General features: G+C 52.7%; 10 protein-coding genes across 10 annotated transcripts; 5 read left to right on the plus strand and 5 right to left on the minus strand.

The window, feature by feature from the left end:
* Window positions 1-248: 248 nt before the first annotated feature.
* On the plus strand, window positions 249-1,186 carry J4E93_006770 (uncharacterized protein; the record flags this gene model as incomplete). The annotated part of the gene is made up of 2 exons (XM_049344680.1): window positions 249-989; window positions 1,043-1,186. The coding sequence occupies 2 exons, from the start codon at window positions 249-251 to the stop codon at window positions 1,184-1,186; spliced, it is 885 nt and encodes a 294-aa protein (XP_049198334.1).
* Window positions 1,187-1,512: 326 nt separating this feature from the next.
* On the minus strand, window positions 1,513-2,124 carry J4E93_006771 (uncharacterized protein; the record flags this gene model as incomplete). The annotated part of the gene is made up of 2 exons (XM_049344681.1): window positions 1,513-1,956; window positions 2,017-2,124. The coding sequence occupies 2 exons, from the start codon at window positions 2,122-2,124 to the stop codon at window positions 1,513-1,515; spliced, it is 552 nt and encodes a 183-aa protein (XP_049198335.1).
* Window positions 2,125-3,453: 1,329 nt separating this feature from the next.
* J4E93_006772 (uncharacterized protein) lies at window positions 3,454-4,755 on the minus strand (the record flags this gene model as incomplete). Its single annotated transcript, XM_049344682.1, has 5 exons — window positions 3,454-3,703; window positions 3,757-3,788; window positions 3,842-4,142; window positions 4,194-4,659; window positions 4,731-4,755. 5 exons carry the CDS (start codon window positions 4,753-4,755, stop codon window positions 3,454-3,456), a joined length of 1,074 nt encoding a protein of 357 aa, XP_049198336.1.
* A 978-nt stretch (window positions 4,756-5,733) lies between these two features.
* On the plus strand, window positions 5,734-6,847 carry J4E93_006773 (uncharacterized protein; the record flags this gene model as incomplete). The annotated part of the gene is made up of 2 exons (XM_049344683.1): window positions 5,734-6,078; window positions 6,131-6,847. 2 exons carry the CDS (start codon window positions 5,734-5,736, stop codon window positions 6,845-6,847), a joined length of 1,062 nt encoding a protein of 353 aa, XP_049198337.1.
* Window positions 6,848-8,260: 1,413 nt separating this feature from the next.
* J4E93_006774 (uncharacterized protein) lies at window positions 8,261-9,289 on the minus strand (the record flags this gene model as incomplete). Its single annotated transcript, XM_049344684.1, has 2 exons — window positions 8,261-8,736; window positions 8,791-9,289. The coding sequence occupies 2 exons, from the start codon at window positions 9,287-9,289 to the stop codon at window positions 8,261-8,263; spliced, it is 975 nt and encodes a 324-aa protein (XP_049198338.1).
* Window positions 9,290-9,997: 708 nt separating this feature from the next.
* Window positions 9,998-10,774, minus strand: J4E93_006775 (uncharacterized protein; the record flags this gene model as incomplete). Its single annotated transcript, XM_049344685.1, has 3 exons — window positions 9,998-10,497; window positions 10,557-10,617; window positions 10,664-10,774. The coding sequence occupies 3 exons, from the start codon at window positions 10,772-10,774 to the stop codon at window positions 9,998-10,000; spliced, it is 672 nt and encodes a 223-aa protein (XP_049198339.1).
* A 1,989-nt stretch (window positions 10,775-12,763) lies between these two features.
* J4E93_006776 (uncharacterized protein) lies at window positions 12,764-13,973 on the plus strand (the record flags this gene model as incomplete). Its single annotated transcript, XM_049344686.1, has 2 exons — window positions 12,764-13,073; window positions 13,132-13,973. 2 exons carry the CDS (start codon window positions 12,764-12,766, stop codon window positions 13,971-13,973), a joined length of 1,152 nt encoding a protein of 383 aa, XP_049198340.1.
* Window positions 13,974-14,531: 558 nt separating this feature from the next.
* Window positions 14,532-16,306, plus strand: J4E93_006777 (uncharacterized protein; the record flags this gene model as incomplete). Its single annotated transcript, XM_049344687.1, has 2 exons — window positions 14,532-14,732; window positions 14,792-16,306. 2 exons carry the CDS (start codon window positions 14,532-14,534, stop codon window positions 16,304-16,306), a joined length of 1,716 nt encoding a protein of 571 aa, XP_049198341.1.
* Window positions 16,307-16,524: 218 nt separating this feature from the next.
* Window positions 16,525-18,756, plus strand: J4E93_006778 (uncharacterized protein; the record flags this gene model as incomplete). Its single annotated transcript, XM_049344688.1, has 2 exons — window positions 16,525-17,081; window positions 17,139-18,756. The coding sequence occupies 2 exons, from the start codon at window positions 16,525-16,527 to the stop codon at window positions 18,754-18,756; spliced, it is 2,175 nt and encodes a 724-aa protein (XP_049198342.1).
* An 859-nt stretch (window positions 18,757-19,615) lies between these two features.
* On the minus strand, window positions 19,616-22,085 carry J4E93_006779 (uncharacterized protein; the record flags this gene model as incomplete). The annotated part of the gene is made up of 6 exons (XM_049344689.1): window positions 19,616-19,827; window positions 19,880-20,457; window positions 20,645-20,847; window positions 20,898-21,601; window positions 21,652-21,688; window positions 21,765-22,085. 6 exons carry the CDS (start codon window positions 22,083-22,085, stop codon window positions 19,616-19,618), a joined length of 2,055 nt encoding a protein of 684 aa, XP_049198343.1.
* Window positions 22,086-22,380: the final 295 nt, after the last annotated feature.

Below are 22,380 nucleotides of genomic sequence, written 5' to 3' on the forward strand. Positions count from 1 at the left end.
CTCAAAGAGCCTCGGTGGGTGTTCCGCGGCCGCCCTTGTGCAAGTGTAGATTCGGAATTATATCCGCTATTTGCCGTAGAGCACTTTTTTGCGCGATTGATCATCTTTTACTAAACGGCAGTTGCACCCATATTGACACCTGGATATAAAAGACATAGTTTCCGTGATCAACAGTTCCTAGGTACAGCACAATTCGCTCACCAACAATTCTCCCCCCAAGTCACAACACCCAAACTACAGACCTCATCATGGCAACCGGACGAGCAGATGCCGAAAAGGAAATAAAGCGCAACCCGCACGGCGACTTCAAGGCAGTCGAAGCCTCGCGCCCACCCTTCGACACAAGCTCCTCTTTCCACTACACGCAAACCCCGAAACCCAACTGGCAACCCGGTTCCGGTCCCAACGAACCTTCCAGCTTGCAAAAGGCGCACCGTTCGATCAACCCCTACGGAGAAGGCCGACCCGTAGTACACAACTACAAGCTGCTCATCTCCGCCATCGTCCCCCGCCCAATTGGCTTCGTCTCAACAATCAGCGCAGATGGAAAGAGCACGAACCTCGCTCCCTTCAGCTACTTCAACCTCGTGAACCACGACCCACCAATGTTCGTCCTTGGGTTCGCGGGTGGCATGGACAAGGCTAAGGACACGCTCAAAAACCTGGTTGATACCAAGGAAGCTGTTATCAATATCATTACGGAGGGGTATATCGAGGCGGCGAATTACACGAGCATCAATGCGCCGGCTGATGTGAGTGAATGGGCGTTCAGCGGGCTGCATGCCGAGAAGAGTAAGTTTGTCAAGCCGGATCGTGTCAAGGAGGCCGTGTTTAGTATTGAGGGAAAGCTGGTGAACACGGTGGAATGGACGAGTAAGAATCCTGCTACGCCGGATAAGAAGACGGGTGTTACTGCGTTTGTGGAGGGTGTCAACTTTTGGGTTCGGGAAGATGCTATTGATGAGCAGGGTGTGCTTGTTGATCCTGCTGTAAGTTACCGGTGTGAAGATTGTGGGTGTTGAAGGTTGCTAATGCTGGACAGGTTCTCAAGCCGATATCTAGGTTGGGCGGTATTACGTATGCGAGGTCGACCCAGGCGTTTGAGCTGCCGAGACCGGATTACGAGGACGTCACTAAGGATCCTGAGGTTGCGAAGTTGGCGCAGCCGAAGGGTAAAGGTCAGTAGGGAGTCTTGTCGAGGCCGGGCAACAGACATGTACTGTGTGCATGGAAAGAGGGAGGCGTATAGATCTAAAGGTATAGACGAGTGGATACATGGCCAATACAACAAGAGATCACTCAATGGGAAGACCGTCCTGTCGTTCGCAGCTCACAATTGTGTAGAAAAGAAGCAGAGGTATCATAACTAAAACTCGTCTACAAATTCGGATGTCGTTCCGCCTCATGCGGCACCATCATCCCTAGCCAAGGGCAGCCCAATGAAGAAATTTAAACGACCTGCCCTGTAAATCCCATCTCCTCTAATCCAACTTCAACCTTTCGTCCCAACGCTTACAAGGCCATGACACCGGCGAATGCGGCAGCAAAACCAGCGCCCATAACGCCGACTACGTTGGCCATGGCGGCACCGGTTCCAGTCGCAGACGCACTCGCACCTGTCGCGGACGCACCACTGGCACCAGCTCCAGTGGTAGTAGCAAGAGTGCCGTTCTCGCCGAGGATAGCCTGGTTGACAAGCCTCTGAACCTCTTGGTTGTACTTGTCGTAGTAGCTCTTCACATCGCTGGGGAGCGCGCTGTACCAGGCCGGTGTCTCGGAGAGGGTCTCGAGCGCGCCGACTTCGGTGACGCCGCTGGGAATCGAGTACGAAGCGGTAGCAACGAAGGATTTGAGACCATCATGAGCGGATTTGGCGGCAGCGAGGTTGGAGGCTTGGGTGAGGGATGCGAGGCCCGTCTCGACTACGTTCAACACGGACGAAGCGTAACCGTCGATCTTAATATCGTGGATCAGCATTGATTACACAAGGCAATGAGTGGGAAGACTAGAACATACATCTGTGAGAATGTTGAGGTTGGTGGGGAACGGCGTGGTGATGATAGCGAACTCTGCGACAGCAGTGCCAGCAACGGCAGTGAGGAGAGCGAGGTTCTTGAACTGCATGGTAACGGTAATTGCAAAGTTGTGGAGAACGTTGGTAAAGAACAGGTGAACAGTGCCGTCTAAAGTTGAAACTAGATCGAAGAATGCAGAAATAACGATTGACAGAAGCAAGAGCGAGGACCTAGGAGCAAAAGCGCGTGGGAGAGCAGGCAGCATCCACTTATGTATACTTGAATTTGTGCATCAACACCCGAACGCGTATACTCCGCCACGAAACTCGGCTCCAGCGCATGGGTAATAACGTCGTGTCAGCCCGTCATCTTCGCTGTCTTGCGCCATGCGTGAGTATTTTTGTTTTTAGTAACGAAAACCGTTGAGCGCCTTGCAGGTAAGCTGAAGATCTGTCGAACGGTCCCCAACATGATCGTCACGTCAACGCAAACCATCAATCGGGAGACCCACAAGCAAAGATCAACGACACGCGTTCGATGTGCAAACTGCAATGAGGGCCACAATCTCAGGGCGTTTCGGATGATATTCAGGGGGCGGTTATCTTGGATTCGGTGCCACGGGTGCGTGGATGTTTGGGGCGGCCTAGGCCTCGTTTAGAGTGGGTTGCATTAGGGCCCACTTTGGCCCCGAACAAGCTTTTTCCATCAATCGTCCCAATTAGCTGACAGCGAGGCCTCCCACTAGATCTATAAATACGCTTAGCACAATTTTATTTTAGCGAAGCTAAGGCTAAGGTTATCTATTTAATCTAGCTATAATCTAGCTATAAACATTATTCTACTCCTGCTAGGTATTAAAATACTTTATAGAAACCTAAGCTTTTAATAGTAGTAATAATACCTTTAGCTTACTTTTAAGCCTAAGATACTTTTTATATATTTAGCCTTTAAGTAAATAATATAAGTAAATTACTTATAACTATAGCTATATTATTAAGCTTATTAAAGAGCTCTAAAAAAAAGTAAGTAGTATAGAGAAATTAGATTTAACTATAGTTAAATTTTTTATATTAGAGTTTTTAGTAAGTATAGCTATACTAGAATAGGCTAGTATTATAATTATAGTAGGTAAAATAAGTAAGAGCTTATATATTAGCTACTAAGGTATAGCTAATATAGAGAGTAACTTTCTAAAGTTAGACCTAATACTATATAAGAAAGAGAGATTTAATATACTTATATAGCTATATTTATAGTAATCTATATTAGTAAAGGTTTATAAGCTAAAAATTTTAGCTTAAAATACTTAATAGAAGCTAGGCAGTAGTAGTAATATAACTAATAGTTGCCTTTAGTAGAGTACTAGTTTCTAGTAAAGAGAGCTAACGATAACCTTGGCGACAGCCTTGATGATTAGGGCCACGATTTCTTACGTCGTCTAATCGACCTCTCGTACAGCTGTCGTGGTTGTGATGCCTTCACCGCTGGACTTCTTTCCTGTGGTTTCGCGTTCTTCGCTGGAAGAAATGCTCTCGGCTTGCGCGCTGTGAGGGGGGCTGCTCTTGCTTTCTTTCCATCCTAGGAACGCGAAACCGATGATGACGACGAGCCAGTATAGGTTGTATGAGATGACGGAGCCGTAGGTCGCGCTGTTCTGCCAGCCGAAAAGAGAGTTGAAGATCCCCCAACTGAGCCGATGTTGTCAGCGAGAGAACATCTGAATGAGAGTATATCGACTTACCCGCCATCGCCGTTCTCCAATGGTGAGCAGCACTGTTATCGCAGTCAGTATAAGAAGTTCGGCGTCTGTCACAATATAGACCCACGTTTACGTGCCACACGCTCTTCCTGATATCGTAGCTACCCGGGCCGGCACCGGCTTCTGCAGCACCCTCGCCAGCGAGCTTGACCCAGGCATTCTGTTCGAGGTTCCAGACACCTTTGGAGAACAGACCCGCTGCAACCAGGTAAAGGAAGCACGTCGAGATGACGAGGAAGATTTGTAGAGAAGTCTTGTTGCCGCCCTTGTAGATGAGGAATCCGACCAAGGCACCCGCACCGAGACCACAGAGTACGGCGAGAGGGAAGCTAGTCGCTGGCGCACCGAGCCCAACACCTGCGATGAACCTGATGGACTGTTTAGCTCTACGATGTAGAGATAAGACTGAAGTAACTTACAGCACTGCTTCAATGCCTTCGCGAAGCACGGTAACGAAAGGCAGGATGAACATGGCGTACTTTTCCGACCATCGCTTCAACCTACCCTTGATGGGTAGTTTCGAATCCTTTTGCTCCAGAACCTTGGAGATCTTCACACGCCATTTGTCTTGAAGCTTGCTGACGCGGAGCAGGGCAGCTCCCATCATAGTGATGATGACACTTGCGAGGATTGCGAAAGCACCTTCCCATATGTTCTCTGCAGCTTCGAAGGCATTGCGACCAGCAGTGTAGAAGGTGCCAATGACGCCGGCGCAGATGACCAAGCAGATCAGAACACCAGCTCCGACGCCGTACCAGACCTGGCGGACGAGACGTTTGTGGACTGTCGCGTCATGTTCTGGGCCGAGAGTTTGCTTAAGAAAGGCGAGGAGCACGGAGACGATGATGCTCGTTTCCAGACACTCGCGGAAGCAAATGAAAAAGACTTGATCGGTGTTAGCAATGATGGCATGGTCTGCACCACAAAGTGGAAACCGACTGTCCTCGCATACATACCTGGCACAGCAAAGACGTTCGGCATCTTGAAAGACCTTGCGTAAAAGTTGCGTGGTTTGTTACCCTCACTGGGTGTTTGATAAAGAACAGAGGACGGATCTAATCAGATGGGTGGACATGCAGCGACTCCCGAAGCTGAGGGTGGCTAACACGCGCCTGCCGTTCGTGTCGATAGCGTTAGACAAGAGCCGAAGTTCGGGCATGCACCACGACCCTGCCTCTTAATTTGAGTTTCTCCCGGTATCACGACGGACCGATCATGCTTCAGCTTTGTGCTGCGTCGGCTGCGACTCCGACTGCGATATCTCTGGTTGTCGTCTCCTGTCGATAGGCAACTACACCCAATCTCAGTCCCATTTCTCCGCTCTGTTTGCGACGACAGATGCTCCAACACCCTCTCAAACCTCCGAGTTATCTGATCCGCACCTTCACATGCCCAGCACGCCAAATCCAATCAAGACTTCGTGGCGCGGACTAGTGCAGGCTTATTGGTCCTTCGGCGCCGTCGCTTACCCCAGACCCTGGCCGATCGAGGTCCAGATTATCAGATGGACCGATAACACCCGGTGAATGTCACCCCACAGCAAATCCAGCTCGACAAACTCGCTAGTCGTTACCCAAGACGTGGAAAATTCAATCTGATACTGGGATGATCAAACACGTCAGGCCGAGGTAAGTCTAGTTCGTGAGGGAAAAACACAGAAGCCCCGCTTTGCGACACTTTGTGGCCGCCTTCAGACCGTCGAGAACATGGGCTGATGATCTGATAACTCGGCGCCGAAGCATGGGGGCTTGAGATGGTGGAGGCTAAATGCTTGGAGAGTCTTATCTGATCTCCGCACGTCGGATCTTACGTCCCGTGTCTGACGAGCGTGTTCTTGCATCGGCACTAACGTGGGTGTAGCACATGAACTTCCTTAGTACAGTCGTACTCACAGCAGCCTGATCATCAGCGACGAGGTCTGACTGCATCTGATCCTCAGCACTCGCCTCGTGCGCCATCATGGCACTCTCACTATCGAGCCTCCTCCTTCCGCTCTCCCTACTACTATCAGTCGCTACCTGCGCGACCGTCACATATGACTTCGACATAGCATGGACTTATGCGAACCCCGATGGGCAGGAAACGCGCCCGGTTATTGGAATCAACGGCCAATGGCCTCTACCACCCATCGTAGTCACCAAAGGCGATCAGGTTATCGTCAACGCAAAGAACTCTCTAGGAAATGAGTCGACGAGTCTGCACTTTCATGGCTTGTACATGAACGGAACTACGCACATGGATGGTCCTGTTGCTGTCACACAATGCGGGATTCCCCCAGGTAGCTCGTTTACATACAACTTCACCGTGAGTTGCGCAGTCTCTGGTGGACAGCCATAGCAGTCTTTAACCTAACTAGGTCGATCAACCCGGCACATATTGGTACCACAGCCATGAGCGCGGCCAATACCCAGATGGTCTTCGTGGCCCTCTCATTGTGCATGACCCCGAAGACCCATTCAAAGATCTCTACGACGAAGAAGTCGTCATAACACTTTCTGATTGGTACCACAATCTCATGCACAATCTCTTGGGCGAATTCATCAACATCGCCAATCCTTCCGGCGCGGAGCCCGTACCTCAAGCCGCATTGCTCAATGACACTCAAAACTTGACTGTCGCCATTCAACCAGGAAAGACGTACCTCTTCCGCTTGGTCAACATGGGTGCCTTCGCTGCCCAGTACGTCTGGTTCGAGGATCATACCATGCGCGTTGTCGAGGTCGATGGCGTGTACACGGAACCCATGGAGGCAGATATGATCTACCTGACCGCAGCTCAGCGGTATAGTGTTCTCGTCACTGCCAAGAACAACACCAATTCCAACTTCGCCTTTGTAGGAAGCATGGACCAAGACTTGTTCGATGCTATACCCGATGGGCTGAATCCCAATGTCACGGGATGGCTTGTCTACGATGATAAAAAGGATATGCCTGCCGCGAAGGAGATATCGGCATTTGAGCCTTTTGATGATTTTACTTTGGTACCGCACGATAAGGAAGAGCTGTTTGATCATGTTGATCGTTCCATCACGCTGGACTTGAAGATGGACAATCTCGACGATGGGGCAAATTAGTAAGTCTACCGATCTACTATGCCACACGTGCGCTTGTATAGTTTGTAGCTAACATACGCCAGTGCGTTCTTCAACGACGTGACCTACGTCAGCCCCAAGGTACCCACCTTGTACACCGTCCTGTCCACCGGGCCCAACGCAACCAATCCCACCATTTACGGCAGCAACACAAACGCGTTCGTACTTGCTCAGAACGAAGTTGTGGAGATCGTGCTAAATAATGATGACCCTGGAAAGTGCGTATACCGCTCTAATGTGCCCATCATTCTCTCTTCATGCCATTTTCGAACTGAAGATGATGCATTCATACTAACAACTAATCCTAGACACCCCTTCCACCTCCACGGCCACGCCTTCCAAGTCGTAACCCGCAGCGACGACGACGCAGGCTTCTACAACCCCACCAACACAACAACACCCCCTTCCACACCCATGCGACGCGACACCGTCCTCGTCCGACCAAACGGACACATCGTGCTACGTTTCCGATCCGATAACCCCGGTAAGTCACTCACTCCCACGCACCACCAAGACCAACATTCCCATCACAACGTTATCTCTGCACGATCCTATATGCGTTCACCTACTGACATCCATCCCAAGGCGTCTGGCTCTTCCACTGCCACATAGAATGGCACGTAGCCTCCGGGCTAACCGCCACAATGATCGAAGCCCCGCTCGCCGTCCAAGCCCAGCTCTCCCCTTCCTCCTCAAACGCTATCCCGCAATCGCACTGGGACGTGTGTGAAACGGGGCATGTGCCCACGCAGGGTAATGCAGCGGGAAACACGGTCGATTACGAGGACTTGCGGGGTGAGAATAGGAGTCCGGGGCGGTTACCGGAGGGATTCACGGCGAGGGGGATTGTGGCGTTGGTGTTTAGTTGTTTGAGTGCGTTTGGCGGGATGGGCGTGATTGGGTGGTATGGGTTGAAGCCTATTTAGGGGTGAGGAGGGAGGGGTGGGGAGGGGTGGGATGAAAGTGGATTTGATGGATCTATGATACCAAACAGATGGGTGTGGATATGATAGCTAGTATGCTTTTAGCTTGAACATGTTGTAGTGTAACGAAGTCTCACTGACGCGACATCCTCTCATACAGCGTTAATGGATGATACTCAGGGAAGTAAGTGAGCAATTGAGTCTGTTTTTGATGATACTCCGGTGAGTAACATCCAAATACAGACTCAATTGCTCACTTCCTTCCCTAATTATTATCTACTACCCTATATCACCACCTCTGTATGAAACCTCATACAGCGTTAATGGATGATAATCAGAGAAGTAAGTGAGCAATACAGTTTCTCCTCCAAAGTTTCATATCAGAATGAAGCTTTACAGGAGAAACTGTATTGCTCACTCACTTCCCTGATTACCACCCATTACCCTATATCACCTCCCCTGCACCACACACTCACTCATCCCAATAATAACTCCACATATCCGTTCCCATAAAATCATCCGCATAACTCCTCCCCTTGCTCCCCGCAGCCGCCCCCGCAGCAACAATCAACGGCAAAAAGTGCTCCGCGCCACCCCGCGGATGCATAGTATAAGCGCCGGGCCACTTCCTCCAATGCTCAAACTTGCGTTCCCTCTCCTGTTCACTCTCCGTCATAGCCGCATCCGTAACAGCACCACTCCACTCCTTGTTCAGCGCTTTGAACTCTGGGTTCCGTGACGTGCCATCGAACATCAAGCGTAGGTTATGGAATGTAGCGAAGCCGCTGCCGATGATGGCGATGTTTTGGGTGCGGAGCGAGGAGAGGGCGCGGCCGATGGCGTAGGATTGGGTTGGGGACTCGGAGGAGAGGACTGAGAGTTGGATTATGGGGATAGCGGCGGTGGGATCGATGAGTTTCATCGGGACGAAGACGCCATGGTCCCATGCTGTGATGGTGTTGTTAGTCACTGGGGGGAAAGAGAAGGTTGAGGCAAACGTACGTCTCTTGTCGTCATTCTCACACTCGATCCCGGCGTCTTTGAGGGCTTGTGCTACTTGCTCTGCGACTTCAGGACTGCCTGGCGCGTCATGTTTGATCTCGTAGGACTCTGGTGGGAAGCCGTAGTAATCGTAGAGGAGTTCGTGTTTCGAGCCGCTGGATACGGTCACTTTGCTCGTGCTCCAATGCGCCGTTACCAACACAATCGCTTTCGGCGCTTCAGGCGTCCCCAGTTTGAGTATCTTGGGTACCTTTGTCTTGAGCGACTTGGTGATGGCGGCGTGCGATGGGTCGCCGAGTAAGGGCATGGGCCCGCCGCCGTGCGAAAGCGAGATGACGGGTGCGAGACGCGTCATGTTGGTGCTGTAGGACGAGATTGGGAATTGCTGGATGCCTTGGAGGGGATTGAAGGTCGTGTTGCTGGAGGAGAGATCCGCGGATGTGGTTCGTTGGAGGCCGAAGATGGTTGCGAAGAATGATGAGGTGCGCGTGAATCTCATGTTACTGGCAGCTGTAGGGACTGAATGCGGCATATATGCATGCTCAGGAGGGCAGGATGCATCGTCGGTCTCGGCATTTGAGTTGTCATCGCACGAGTCGTGGGCGTGGATGGCATGTTGAAGGTTTGTAAGATGGGGTTGAGAGCGCGGAATTTTGCCGTCACACATCTCAGGGCAGCTGGTCTGTGTGCCTGATTACGTGTACATGTCAACGCTAGGACGCGACAAGTCGCGACACGATTTACAATACAAAAGCACGAAGGGACCCGCCATCTACGTACTAATATCCACGTCTATATATGGTATGGAAAGCGAATGGCACAAAGTTCATACCCGAAATCGGCAGTACATCCATCACGGCACGTTCACGAATGCACAGAACCTTGGAAATAGAATGTATCATCGTTGATTCGACTACGCGAAGAGTGCGTGCCATACCCAACATAAGTCGTCAAAAGCCCTCATAGCCTTAACACCGGGGTATCATCATCCTAATATCATGCCATACCATCCACCCAGAAACTCCTTTCGCCAACACACAATCCATCATATACCCAAAGGACACACAATGCTATCGTGCGCAACCCAGAACTTCCTGTTGATGTAAGAATACGGTCCCTCGATGAGTACAGTGACATGGCAATGCCTACCATTTGCGTGTGTACAACGTCAGGAACCAAGAGCGCCTGCAAGAAGTGATGAGCGTCTCTAGATGTCGTCTTCGATCTCGCCGCCTAACTCACTGTTAGTATTGTTCAACCATGTCTCAAGGTTTTTGAGGTAGGAATACTCACCGAGACCGTCGCCGCCATCGGCGGAGTCCTCGGCGGACTTGTCCTTGACGACCTCTTCCTCCTCAGGAGTAGGCTCCTTCTTAGCAGCCTTCTTTGGGGCGTTCGGGCCCTTGACAGGAACGCGCTTCTTGGTAGGTGCCTTCTTCTCTTTCTTAGCAGCGGGGGCCTTCTTCTTGGAGTCGGACTTCTCGCCCTCAGACTTGTCAGCAGCTGAGGCAGGAGCAAGGTCCTTGGCGTTATCTTCGGCATCTTCTTCGGGGGCCTCGTCAGCAGCTTTGCGCTTCTTGGTGACCTTGGCGGTGGCGGCAGGCTTGGGATCACCACCGGTCGAAGCAGGAGCGGCGACACCGGCTTGTCCCAAGAAGGCGGCGAACGAAGGATGGGCCTCGAGAGCCTTCTTCTTGACCGGGGGCCCTGCATGATGGTGTATCTCATTAGCGCAGTTCATATGCTGCTGATGTTATATGACTTACACATCTTCTTGAGAGAGCCAGCGGTGTTGCCCGTAAGCGTGGCCATCACATCGTAGTCGAACTTTTCAGGTTAGTCCACAATAAATGCTATTCGTAATGTGACATACCTTGTCCGGAGCGGTAGAGCTCAGGAAAGCCGCGGCCAGCAGCTTAGTCTCCTTGTCCAGGAAACCGGAGAGCAGAGCCTCACCCGCAACGACCTCTTTCTTGGGAGGCATCTTGATGATGTAGATGCAAGTGTTTTCGATTGAAGAAGAAAGAAGTAAGTTGCAAAGCTGGAACAGAGAATGAAGGCGAGGGAAGTTGTAGGTAAAGAGAAGGAAGAAGGAAAGTTGTTGTGAGGGAATAAATGTGGGGTTGTTATTGTGTCTCGTGGAAGAAGACGCAGTGAAGTCGGAATTCGCGCAACGTGCAAACGGGCAATTACCTCTAGGCTGTCATATTCGAGTTCCGACGCTCTCATTCGTCGAAGGATTGTCCTCCCACTGCTATTACCTGTTCGAGGTGAGGAAAAATATGGTAGTGACGGGCAACATCAAAGTCATGTGTAGACCGCTTCGCATGGGCATGCTACGGTGACTATGATTAGGCACCCTCCAACACCAAAACATAGCCGGAAGGCACTCAGTATGTTCGATCTAATCAGTCCATTCAAGGCAAAGTGTATACCTTCAGGATGTGTCAAAAATAGTCACAGTATTGCTACACCATATTGACATAAGAAACATGCCGCCACAGCGGGGACCTTGTAGACATTGGCATAATGAGTCTGAGACGAATGGTATGAACATTTGTTACTGATGCTTTTGTGAAGAGAAGAAAGAATAGTAAGCATACTGAGATGGATGTTGAGTACCTTTGTATATCTAAAGGCTTGTTGTGATGGAAAGAGAAGTTCAAGTGATGAACGGTGGGTAGCAGACTAGAATCCTATAGATTACACAATCAGATACTTGTTAGATTTGTCAGAATGCCCATTTGACGCGTGTTCTGGGCTTCTCATTTCCACATGTACTCGTCGGCTGTAGAGTTCACGATCCGAACAAAATGAAGCCGAGCGAGGGTTCCTTGGCCTGACATCGTCTACCACTAGGGCCATAGCAGCGACGGGATATCTATCCTTCCGAGGCGAACGCAGCACCAAAGCGACGGGAAGCAATATCAACAATCAAGCAACGGACCGACCAACTCAGCAGAACCGGGGATCGCGATGCGGGCATGATACGACGTCGCCTCTGGGCCCCACTTTCCGATGGAGCACACGCAGGCGGCACACGAATCGGGACTGTTGGCGAGCTGCAGGTGTGCAGCCGTTGCCAAGGTCTTGAGTCGACGTGTTGATATCTCGGAGCGGCGCAATTGAGGTTGAGCAATTCGGCAAGGAGGCTGCAATAATCGGATGACAGGCGTAACGTTGCGGTGGGGTGTCTGGTAGCACTACGGTGGCGCTTGAAGCGCTGGCTACGGCATGGTGGTTTACAGCGGGATGGTGGCTGGGGTAATGGAAGGAGTAAGCGACATGCAGTCGGTTGGCAACGCTAGCAGTATGGCCGAATAGCCCTGAACATGAGTAAAGCGCCGGTCAGGAGGCGGTGCAGGATCTGGAATACGAGGTGGTGAAGCGGATGAAGTGGTTAAGAGACAGCTGTTGCAGGCGAAGGGAAGTGGAGGCTCAACCGGTCAGTGCAGAGGTGCATGGCTAGGCCCGTGGTGCAAAGAGCGGTAGCCGGGCAGGCCGCAGCTTGGGTGGCATTTCTGGCGTCTATGGGCGGTCGCTGGCTGCGGTGCATGACGGTTTCGGTTCGAATGCGCGTCTAGACATGATCTGCGACCAGCGCTGAGCGGGCCGTGCCAGGAACAGGCGCAATTTTTGTGCGCACTGCCTGTCGGCGCCCGCGTCCTCGACCTGCGACGACGGGACCGTCGACGTTAGCCTCCCATTGCTATATTTCTTACTTGGCTGCTATTTCCCCTTCCTTCCTGGGTGGCTTTCTTTTTTTGTATAACACGCCTCATCGCACCTGCCGATCTGTCCATCGCTCCTTCCTCCGTCGACAGCAGTGCCCCTCACCAGAGACATCCCCGCGGAGACATTCGCCAAACAACACCACGCTGCCGATCCATTCCTTCACACGCGTTGGCTATATATCGGCCCTTCTCAAACACACAAGCCAAAATCCGGCGGGCGTCCATCACCGATCGCCGTCATGTCTTCCCACCCGAGCCTCACCAGCACGTACCGTGCGCGCGCCTCACTACCCACGACCGGGCCCTTGGCTTCGTACTTCCTGAGCCTGATATCCGTCAAGCAGACCAACCTCTGCCTCTCCGCCGATGTCGAGACGTCGGCCGAACTCCTCCAACTGGCCGAAGATGTCGGTGACTCAATCTGTGTGCTCAAGACGCACTGCGACATTGTCGTCGACTGGTCGGACAGGACAGCACAGGCACTGAGAGAGATTGCCAAGCGGAAATGGTTCCTCATCTTCGAAGACCGAAAGTTTGCGGACATTGGTGGTATGTCATGTTGGCTCGTAGGATATTCACTGGCGGGGCATTCTCTAACACAGCATAGAAACCGTACAGAAGCAGTACACTTCTGGACACCACCGCATCGCGCTCTGGGCCGAGATCACCAACGCGCATGTCATTCCTGGCCCAGCCATCGTCACCGCGCTCGAGAAGGCTGCCGATGCCACCATCGCCAAGTACAACACGTCCGTAAACACCGAAATCTCTGCCACACGGCAAATCAATGGCCTCGACGACGATGATGACGAAGAGGACGATCAATTCGTACAACAACAACAAAACTCGGCGATTGAGTCACCCATCGAGATGGAGGGCGAGGAGAGGCGGCTGAGCATCAAGGCTGCCGACCGCAAGCACAGCGTCGTCAGCGTGACAACCTCGATATCCATGCGCACAGAAAGCATATCGCCGCGTCCAGAGCCAAATACCAATGGAGAGGAAGTCTTCAACTTGGACGTAGCAACAGAGCTCATCCGACTTGGTCCACCACCGTTCCTCCGGTCGCTTCTGTTGCTTGCCGAGATGAGCTCCGAGGGCCACCTCATGACACCCGAATACCAGAAGCGGACCGTCGAGATCGCGCGCAGCCGTCCCGAGTTTGTCATGGGCTTCATTGCGCAACGAAGCTTGAACACTGAGCCAGAGGACAACTTCATTACCATGACACCGGGCTGCCAGCTCCCACCGCCAGGCCAGGAAGGCAAGAAGCTGGGCGATGCTCTAGGCCAACAATACAACACTCCTCGCAAGCTGATCTTCGAGCAAGGCTGCGACGTCATCATTGTCGGGCGAGGCATCGTGCGCGCACAAGACCGCAAGGCGGAGGCAGAACGATACAGAAAAGCTGCTTGGTCAGCCTACGAAGAAAGGATCAAGAAGGCGTAGATGACTTGTCTACGCGCTATCTACTATAGCTGATATATACCCCTGCGATTCGCAGTTAGCATGCTGCCTGGAGCATTTGTGTACTTTGGTGCCTCTTCAACTGCAGAAACATCAGATACAGGACATTTTGGGGGCGTTGGAGGTCATTTCCGCATACATGAAAACGCATATCACGGCGTTACGATTGCTGGCTCACGTATGAGAATACAACACCACCGTGCATGCACGCGGCACTGGACTACGATTTATGCTCCCAATATGACCCAGATAACCCGTTGTGCTGCCACGATCCATAAGCATGGCTTGTTGGCCAATAGTACTACTAAACGAAAAGTTCATGCTGTTTCTGGCAATGCTGCATGCCATAGCCCCATCCTCATGTATTCCAGTTCGAGTAACCTGATAAATTTACAGTGAGTTTACGAGTGCGTATCTCCAAAAACACGCCTACGTCGCGTGGGTCCAGGCGCGCGGAGATGTGTGGGGAAAGAGTCGGAGCTCGGTCCTAACGCCAAAAAGTTCGCGACTCTTCTCTCGCATGCGCATGCGACAGTTTCCATGTCACTCTACTACGAAGCCGCGGCGGTCCTCGCAAACACCGAGAACACGGGCGGGTCTCTGAAGTCGCGCATATACGGCAAGAAAGATTTGAAGAGCACACCAGGCCAATTGTTTGCGCTCATTGCGGAAACGTCAAAATGGTCCATCGTGCTCAAGGATGTGATTGAGAAGACCAAATTGCTTGCAGAGGAGAGGAAGGTGGGTGGTCTACTGGCAATATCCTGTGTCGCATCCTGATGTTAATTTGTTTTGAACAGCTTACGCCAATCCTCGCTCTCCTTCTTACCCACGATCTGCTGCTCGCGAAGAACGGTGTTGCTGCAGCCGCCAACCATGTCCTGAAGCTCGCCATCACGAGACACAAAGCCCGTCTGAGCGCCGAGCTTACGAAAGCCCGCATACGGCACGGATACGCGACCATAGAGGCGTTTAGGGAGGCTGTGAATGATGGCGAGCTTGAGAAGGATGAGGGTGATGCACCCAAGAGCCGCCATCCTCGCTGGGTGCGCATCAATACCGTCAAGACGACGTTGCAGCAACAGCTATCGACCACATTTGCCGGCTTTGTCAAGACTGAAGATCTGAGCGAAGTTCTTTCTGCGCCTAAGAAGTCGAAGATATACTACGAAGACCCCAACATACCGAACCTGCTCGCGCTACCCTCCAAGATCGATCTGAGTAGGTCAATCGCGTATACAAAGGGTCAGATTATATTCCAGGACAAGGCTTCGTGCTTCCCTGCCTATCTGCTAGACCCGCAGCCTGACGATGGCGATGTTATCGATGCCACAGCAGCGCCGGGCAACAAGACAACACATCTGGCAGCTATCGTATCTGACCGGAGGCGACCGGGTGAAGAGCAGAAGGTTATTGCATTCGAGCGCGATAAGGGTAGAACCTTGACGTTGCAGAAGATGGTTAAGCTCGCATCAGCGGACAGCATCGTTCAGGTCAAGGGTAGTAGCGACTTTATCGCTGCGAAGCCTGGATCCGACGAGTATGCCAATGTCGGTGCTATACTGCTCGACCCCAGTTGCTCTGGCACTGGCATAGTTGGACGTGACGATGCAATCAAGATGCATCTACCAGAATCACCAAACAGTCGCCCGGCGCCGGTAAAGCCTGAAAAGGGCAAGAAGCGGAAGAGAGACGACGAGCCTAAGGAAGCTGACCCTTCAGCGACGCTTGACTTGGACATGGATGAGTCCACACCTGAAGAGACACCCATGCACGGCAAGCTAGCCGAGCGACTGACAGCTTTATCATCCTTCCAGCTCCACATACTCAACCATGCTATGCGATTTGAGAACGCGCATAAGATTACGTACTCCACATGTTCGATACATTTCGAAGAGAACGAGGGCGTTGTTTTCCAAGCACTGGCCTCTTCGGTCGCAAAAGAACGGGGCTGGTCGATTCTCAAGAGAGATCAGCAAGTCGATGGAATGAAGAAGTGGCATAGACGAGGAGTGTGGGAGGACGAGAAACTGGAGATTGATGTGGATGAATCTTTGAAGAATGATGTATTGGAAGCGTGCATTCGGTGTGACAAGGGCACGGAAGAAGGCACAATGGGTTTCTTCGTTGCTGCCTTTGTCCGCGATGGCGGTTCACATTCGGCACCAATCAGGGAAACCGCAGTCGCTGAAGTTGAAGATGAGGAATGGAATGGGTTTAGTGGTGATGAGATGGTTGAAGAGATAGTAAAGCCTGTGGAGACACCGGCAGCTGAAGGGACTGAAAAGCGGAAAAAGAAGAAGCGCAAACACTGAGATATACGAAAGAAATGGGCAGTCGCTGGGAGCTCGTGGAAGAGGAAAGAGCATCTGGTGCCAGATCCCTCGGACCTTGAACCAATACCAAAGCCACCCTTTCACTACAACATTCAATACACTGGCCGTACCTATTCCTTCTCCGCCAAACCCTTACCACTCTTGAATGCAACACGGCTTAACACCCTGATTTACTCCAACGCACCAGCACCGACACCATGACACCCGCCCTCCGTGACAGTCTATCCAGCCCCCTAACCATATCAACAACCCACACCGCCACCACCTTCCCCGTCACACCCCCCGTCCACCCGGACCTCTCCCGCCCCCGCCTCAAACAAATAGCCCGCTGGATCCGCGACGAACTCGACCTCCGCATCGCCCGCGACGGCCCCGACGTCCTCCGCCCCGACGACGTACTCACCCTCCACGAAACCCTCGTCGCCCTCCGCCAAGCCCAAAACATCACCATCTCCGTACTCCGCGCAACCGGTATCCACAAAGCTGTCCAAGACATTGCGGGCGTGGCGACGCGGTGGCCGAGCAGGTTGTGCGACGACTGCGACAAGATTGTAGACAGTTGGACGGCGAAGTTTGGGCCGTTTAGCGAGATTCATCCGTTTTTGTATGGGAGGGGGGGTAGGTTGGAGGGGATTGCTAGCGTGAATGAGTATTCTAGGGAGGCGTTGCTCAAACGGTGGGCTGAGAGTTGTCCGGAGAAGATTCATCCGAAGAGGTCGCATAAATTGGGGGATTTGGGGTTTGTGGCTGGGACGTAAGTCGACGAAACATTTCTTGGAGAGACTCGCAGATGGACTGATTTTTGTTGTAGGTGGTGGATCAACCCACTGTTCGCACATCACGCTGGCATCATCGGTCTTGAAGCATGCGATGGCGGTACGACATACGACAAACACGGTGCATATGCTCTTCTCCTCAAGGATACGGGCGAGATTGAAGCTTCGTCCGAAGAACGCTTTACCTATCGTGCCCCACAGAACGACAAGGGTAAGTTTCGTCTTACCTCTGCTACACCCAAGAGTCGAGATCCCGTCAGGGTACTTCGCAGCCACAGCATCAACAGCGTGTGGGGACCAAAGGCTGGTGTGAGATACGAAGGCCTGTACAGCGTCCGAGGCTGGTCCATCAAACAAGCCAAAAGCAGTAACCTTGCTGGTGGGCAATGGAAAGAAGGCGACATCCTGTTCGACGTCCTGTTTGAGAGAACCGACTCAGTGCCTATGGCGGTCGTCACCAAGCGGCCTACAGCAACCGAAGTCGACGATTACGCCGAGTACAAGCGTCTCCGCAAGGTCAACCGTGACAGTAAACGCAAGTCCCCAAGCACACTTCCCGTAGGCGCCAAAGGCGATTTCTCAACACCCCTCAAGACAGCACCTCCAGTCATACCCCACGTAGTCCCCAAACCCATCCCAACAGAAGCTCCGCCAAACGAACCACGCAGAGGCATATTTAAGCACCTACACTTCGACGAAGAAGCCCACGTCCACGTGCTCGACAAAGAAGACGTCATATCCCCCAAATCCGTCCCCGAAGCCGACCCCCTCACCGCCGCAACAATGAGCAAAAGCAACACCCTGCTCGTCCCCGCAAAACCCAGCCGCACAAACACACACAGCAAAGCCGATGTATCCACGCTGGGCAGCGAACCGCGTAGACACGCCAGCCCCGCAGGTTCAAACGCCAGCAGCGCTCATACCCATGCCTCAACTACCACTTTTCCCGGCATCAACATCCGCGAAGTCGCACCGTGGATTGATTACGACGCTGATCTCTCTTTACCCCCGCCCCCAGAAGACTCAACGATTGTGCACCAACGGCCTATTATTACGCAGTCTATCGCTACTGACTCTATCAAAACGAGTATTTCAAGGGATACGTTTGGTACGCCCGTGGAGACAGATACGTCGAGTCCGGGTGGCGGTAATGGTAATGCGAATGGGAATGGGAGTATTGATGGGGGCAGGCATGGGAGGAGGGGGGATGCCGAGTTTGGGGATAGTCTTAGTCCGCATGGACATGGGGGGAAGAAGGACGGAGGGAAGAGGAAGAGTATTCTTGTGAGGAATCGGAATCCGATGGGGAGGTTGTTTGATGGGGGTATTGATGATGGGGAGGAAGAAGAAAAGGAGGAAATGGATGAGAAGGGGAATGCTTTAACGACACCCATATTCCACGACTTCGCCGACGTTACCTTCCTGGAGGACCCTTTCATCGACAACCCTCCTCCACGGACATGGCAACGACCTAGACGTCCCTACATAGCGACTAGGGATCTCATATCGCAATCTAGGATCCTGACGCCTGTTGGCAGTCTAGTGGGTACCCCTCTTTCAGAGCGCGAAGAGGGAGTGAAGACGGAATCCGAGGAGTCAGAGGCGGAAGCCAAGTTGAAAGAGATGATGAGGCGGGTTGATGCATGGAAATGAGTTGCTCGCGTTATATTTAGACATCCTGGAAGAATCCTACATTACACTATTTTCAAAGGGACAGTCAAGAATGAGTCTGAACAGCAGACATACCATGTCCATCCTACTCATCCCCATCTTCATTGATTCGAGTTTGTCTTCACAAACCTCGCACATCACGTCACGCCTCACATCATGCCCTTACCATAGTACCTTAGCGCCAGTCCATCCAACCGTACGAGGGTCCAGTTCATTCCAATCTAATCCAGTCCAGCCCGTCCCAGAGCCCGCCAGGCCAGGTCAATGGAACCAGATGCATTAGCGGCGAGCGGGACTGTCTAGCGGAGCTGTCTAGCGGGCACGCTTGAACAGACCAGCGGAGCGCCGGTTCCATCAAAATTTTGCGCGGCTGTGCTGCGCTAACTCCGATCACTGTGTGGGTCAGATTCACTAATCACTAATTGAGATGGTCCCGGTATTGGCCGACGAGGTGCGCCGGGGCCTGATGGGGGCGGAAATGGAACGTGGAGCCTGCTTGCGAGGTTTGTGGGCTTTGTGGAGGTGGTGACATACCATCGTGAGTCGTGACATGGGACTGTGGAGGCGGCGCGTGCATGGTGCCGTGTTTTCCGCGGGTCAAGCTTTTCTTGCGTCGGGATCTTTGCGTCAAGCTTGTGAAGCTATGGAGTCGCGATCGCTGTGATTGAAAATTTCAAGGGCAAAGTTGTTACTTGAATGCTCAAAGAATGAATTGGGGTATCGAATTTGCTATTGTGGAAATATACATGTGGGTCAATGTTCGCTTTACGTGTGGGTAGCGAGACAGGAGACGGCTCATTCATCTTTTCCGCCTCTTGTGTAATCTTGATTTTGATGGGTCTTAGCGACTGGCCATGCTGGCTCTCCTAGCCTCGAGCACAGCATCCTCGTGAGTGGGAGGTCCCTCGTAGTTCTTCTTTCCCCAGACGAAGTACCAGATGGTTGAGATAACGACAACGGCGGCAAGGACAACGGAAGCGTAGTTCATCGACGCAGGGGTGACTTCGCGGAATGTGGGCATGCAGAAGAGAGGAGTTGCAAGCGCGGACCAGGCTGTTTTGATGTTAGTGACTGCGCTGTGACGGTGAAAGGGGATGTAACATACCAAGTGCAACGATGTTGCAGAACGTGCCGAGCATGCCGAGATGGAACGCGCCATCCTTGACCTGCTTACGGCCAGTCATGAGCGAGACAAAGATAGGTGCAGCGTAGCTCAATGTCAAGCAAATGACACCAACACCGGAGAAGGCGTTGAAAGCGGCGGCAGCACCGAAGTAGATGAGACCGAGAGCGAGCTGGACCACCATGCTGAGCATCATGGCGTTGAGTGGGACATCGAGGTTCGTGTTGACGACCCTCCACAACTTGTAGCCGGGAATGGCACCATCACGAGAGAAAGCCCAAGTAGCACGGGAAGCGGCAGTCGTGCATCCGATACCGCAAAGCAGACCGAGAACGAGAAGGGGGACAAGAAGTCCGATGGCACCAGCGGAGGATCCTACGGCTTCCTTGATGATGACGGGTGTGGGCTGGCCGGACAGAAGGCCTGCGAGCATGGCTTGGTCGGGCAGGACGAAGACGAGCGGGATGAGGAAGACAAGGCCAGCAATGGTGTTCAATGCAACGGTCGCAACCATAGCCTTGGGGACCTGAGTGGCAGGTTCGCGAACTTCTTCGCACATGCTATGAATGTGTTAGCGTTTGGACAATTATTATAAAGAATTACCGCATGTAGACACGTCAAATGTCGCGATGGAGAGTGTTGCTTGGGATGTCGCTTAGGAAATGTCGCATGGGATGGTCGCTTGGGAAGTGCATTGGGCAAGGAAAATCTGCTGCAAGTTGCTTGGGCAGAGTAGGGGAGGCTCACGAGATGATCATTCCGGTCGATGAAGTCGCGTAGGCTGCGTGCAGTAATCCGACCATGAAAGACCATCCTGGGATCCATCCAGAGTTGGAGGGGTCGAATTCAGTAAAGACGTATTCGGCGCTGTGGCGACCATTTTTCGCAATGGCAAGGATGCAGACGATAATGGCAATCACACCAGCAAAGGTCCAGAAAATGGCAAAAGTCTAGATATCTGTAAGTAACACATCCGGTAGCCGTTGGGGGGGAATCTCACATCCAACCATGGTAGGTATTTGTTTCCAAAGGCAGACACAGCGTTGCAAAGGAGTGTGATGCCAAGGAAGATGAGGAAGACCTGGTAGGGTGATCCTTCCATGATACCAACACCAGGTTCGCTTTCGTAGACATTGACGCATGCCACAAGGAACAGCGCGGTAGCAAAGTTGACGGATAGAGTAATGGTAATGTTGCCAACTACGAAACACCAGCCACAGATCCACGAAGCGATTTTCCGATAGGCGGGCGGCGTGATCATGAAGGTCTGGTAGTAGACACCACCACTGGTCGGGTAGACACTGGTGATCTCACCAAGGGATGCGGCGACTGCGAGAATGATAAGCGATACGGCGAGCCATCCCCAGATGATGTTGGTGGGACCTCCACCAACTACCGGGTAGTAGAGGGTTGTTGCCAAGCCGTAAGGGACGGAAGCCAGGACAAAGGACATGAAGGCCACTTGGAGAGTGGATCTTGAACGAATCAGTTCCGACTTGTAGCCCATGGCAGCCAGAAGGTTGTCGGCATCAGCGGGAACGACATCGTCTCCGGATCCCGAGTAGGTGTTGCCCAGCTTGGTCTCTTTCTCGGGCGCACCGTTGCGCAGAGAGTGGTCGTGCTCAGCGGCATACGCATCGGACTGCGTGCCGTACCTGTAGTCGGACATGAGGGGCGTGTCGCTTTGGTCCTGGGTCTGGGGGCCTGAGAGAGAAGGAGAGTTGGGGAGTTGTCGCAAAGCAAAGCTCTGGGACATGTCCCCAGCGGCGGATCAGCGCAGGCTTTGAAGGGCTGCAGAGGCACGTCAGTCGGCGCATGGTCCAGGCCCGCTAGCCAGCATGTAGACAAGTCGCCTTAGACTACCCACCCGAATTTCAGATGGCAACAGACGCGGAGCTTGGCGGGCCAATTGCTGGTGGAGGGTGGCCGGATAGGGCTGTTTTACTGCGCCGAGAAAATCACCGACTGAGTGGGAACTACAGTCTAATGCATCCGCGTTCCGTCGCCTAGGTGTTGAGGTTTTTTCTAGAAGTGGGCCAGAAGCTGAGCCGCTGCGTACCGACGAGCAGCCGGCGATGGAGGGACCCTGACGTGGTCTTTGGAGGTGCGCACGTTGCTGAGCCTCACTCGGCTGTTGCAGAGTTTGCAGGGCAATCGCAGTGAACGCGTGGGGTGATGTTACTTCCATTGCCAGTTGATGGCTTGCGCACCAATGGGGGTCGCCGATGGCTTCAGGCTTTGAGATTGGCGTCGTAGCGGGCGTCCATCTCGGCACACGATCCGTATTCGTGGGTAGAGTCCGGGGCACTGGTCGCGTGTGCATAACGCGCTGAAAAACACATGGGAGGCGTTTGCGGAGCAAGCCCGGATATCGAGATAGGGGTGAAGGGAGATGTCAGTGTCGGCATGCCAGAGTGGAGTCGGCATTTGATGCTACACCTGCCCAGCGCCTTCCCCTCGCTCCTTCGCTCCTTCCGTTGACA

The sequence above is a fragment of the Alternaria ventricosa genome, assembly GCF_023758065.1.
Source record: "Alternaria ventricosa strain BMP 2768 chromosome Unknown scaffold_11, whole genome shotgun sequence".
Classification (NCBI taxonomy): domain Eukaryota; kingdom Fungi; phylum Ascomycota; class Dothideomycetes; order Pleosporales; family Pleosporaceae; genus Alternaria; species Alternaria ventricosa.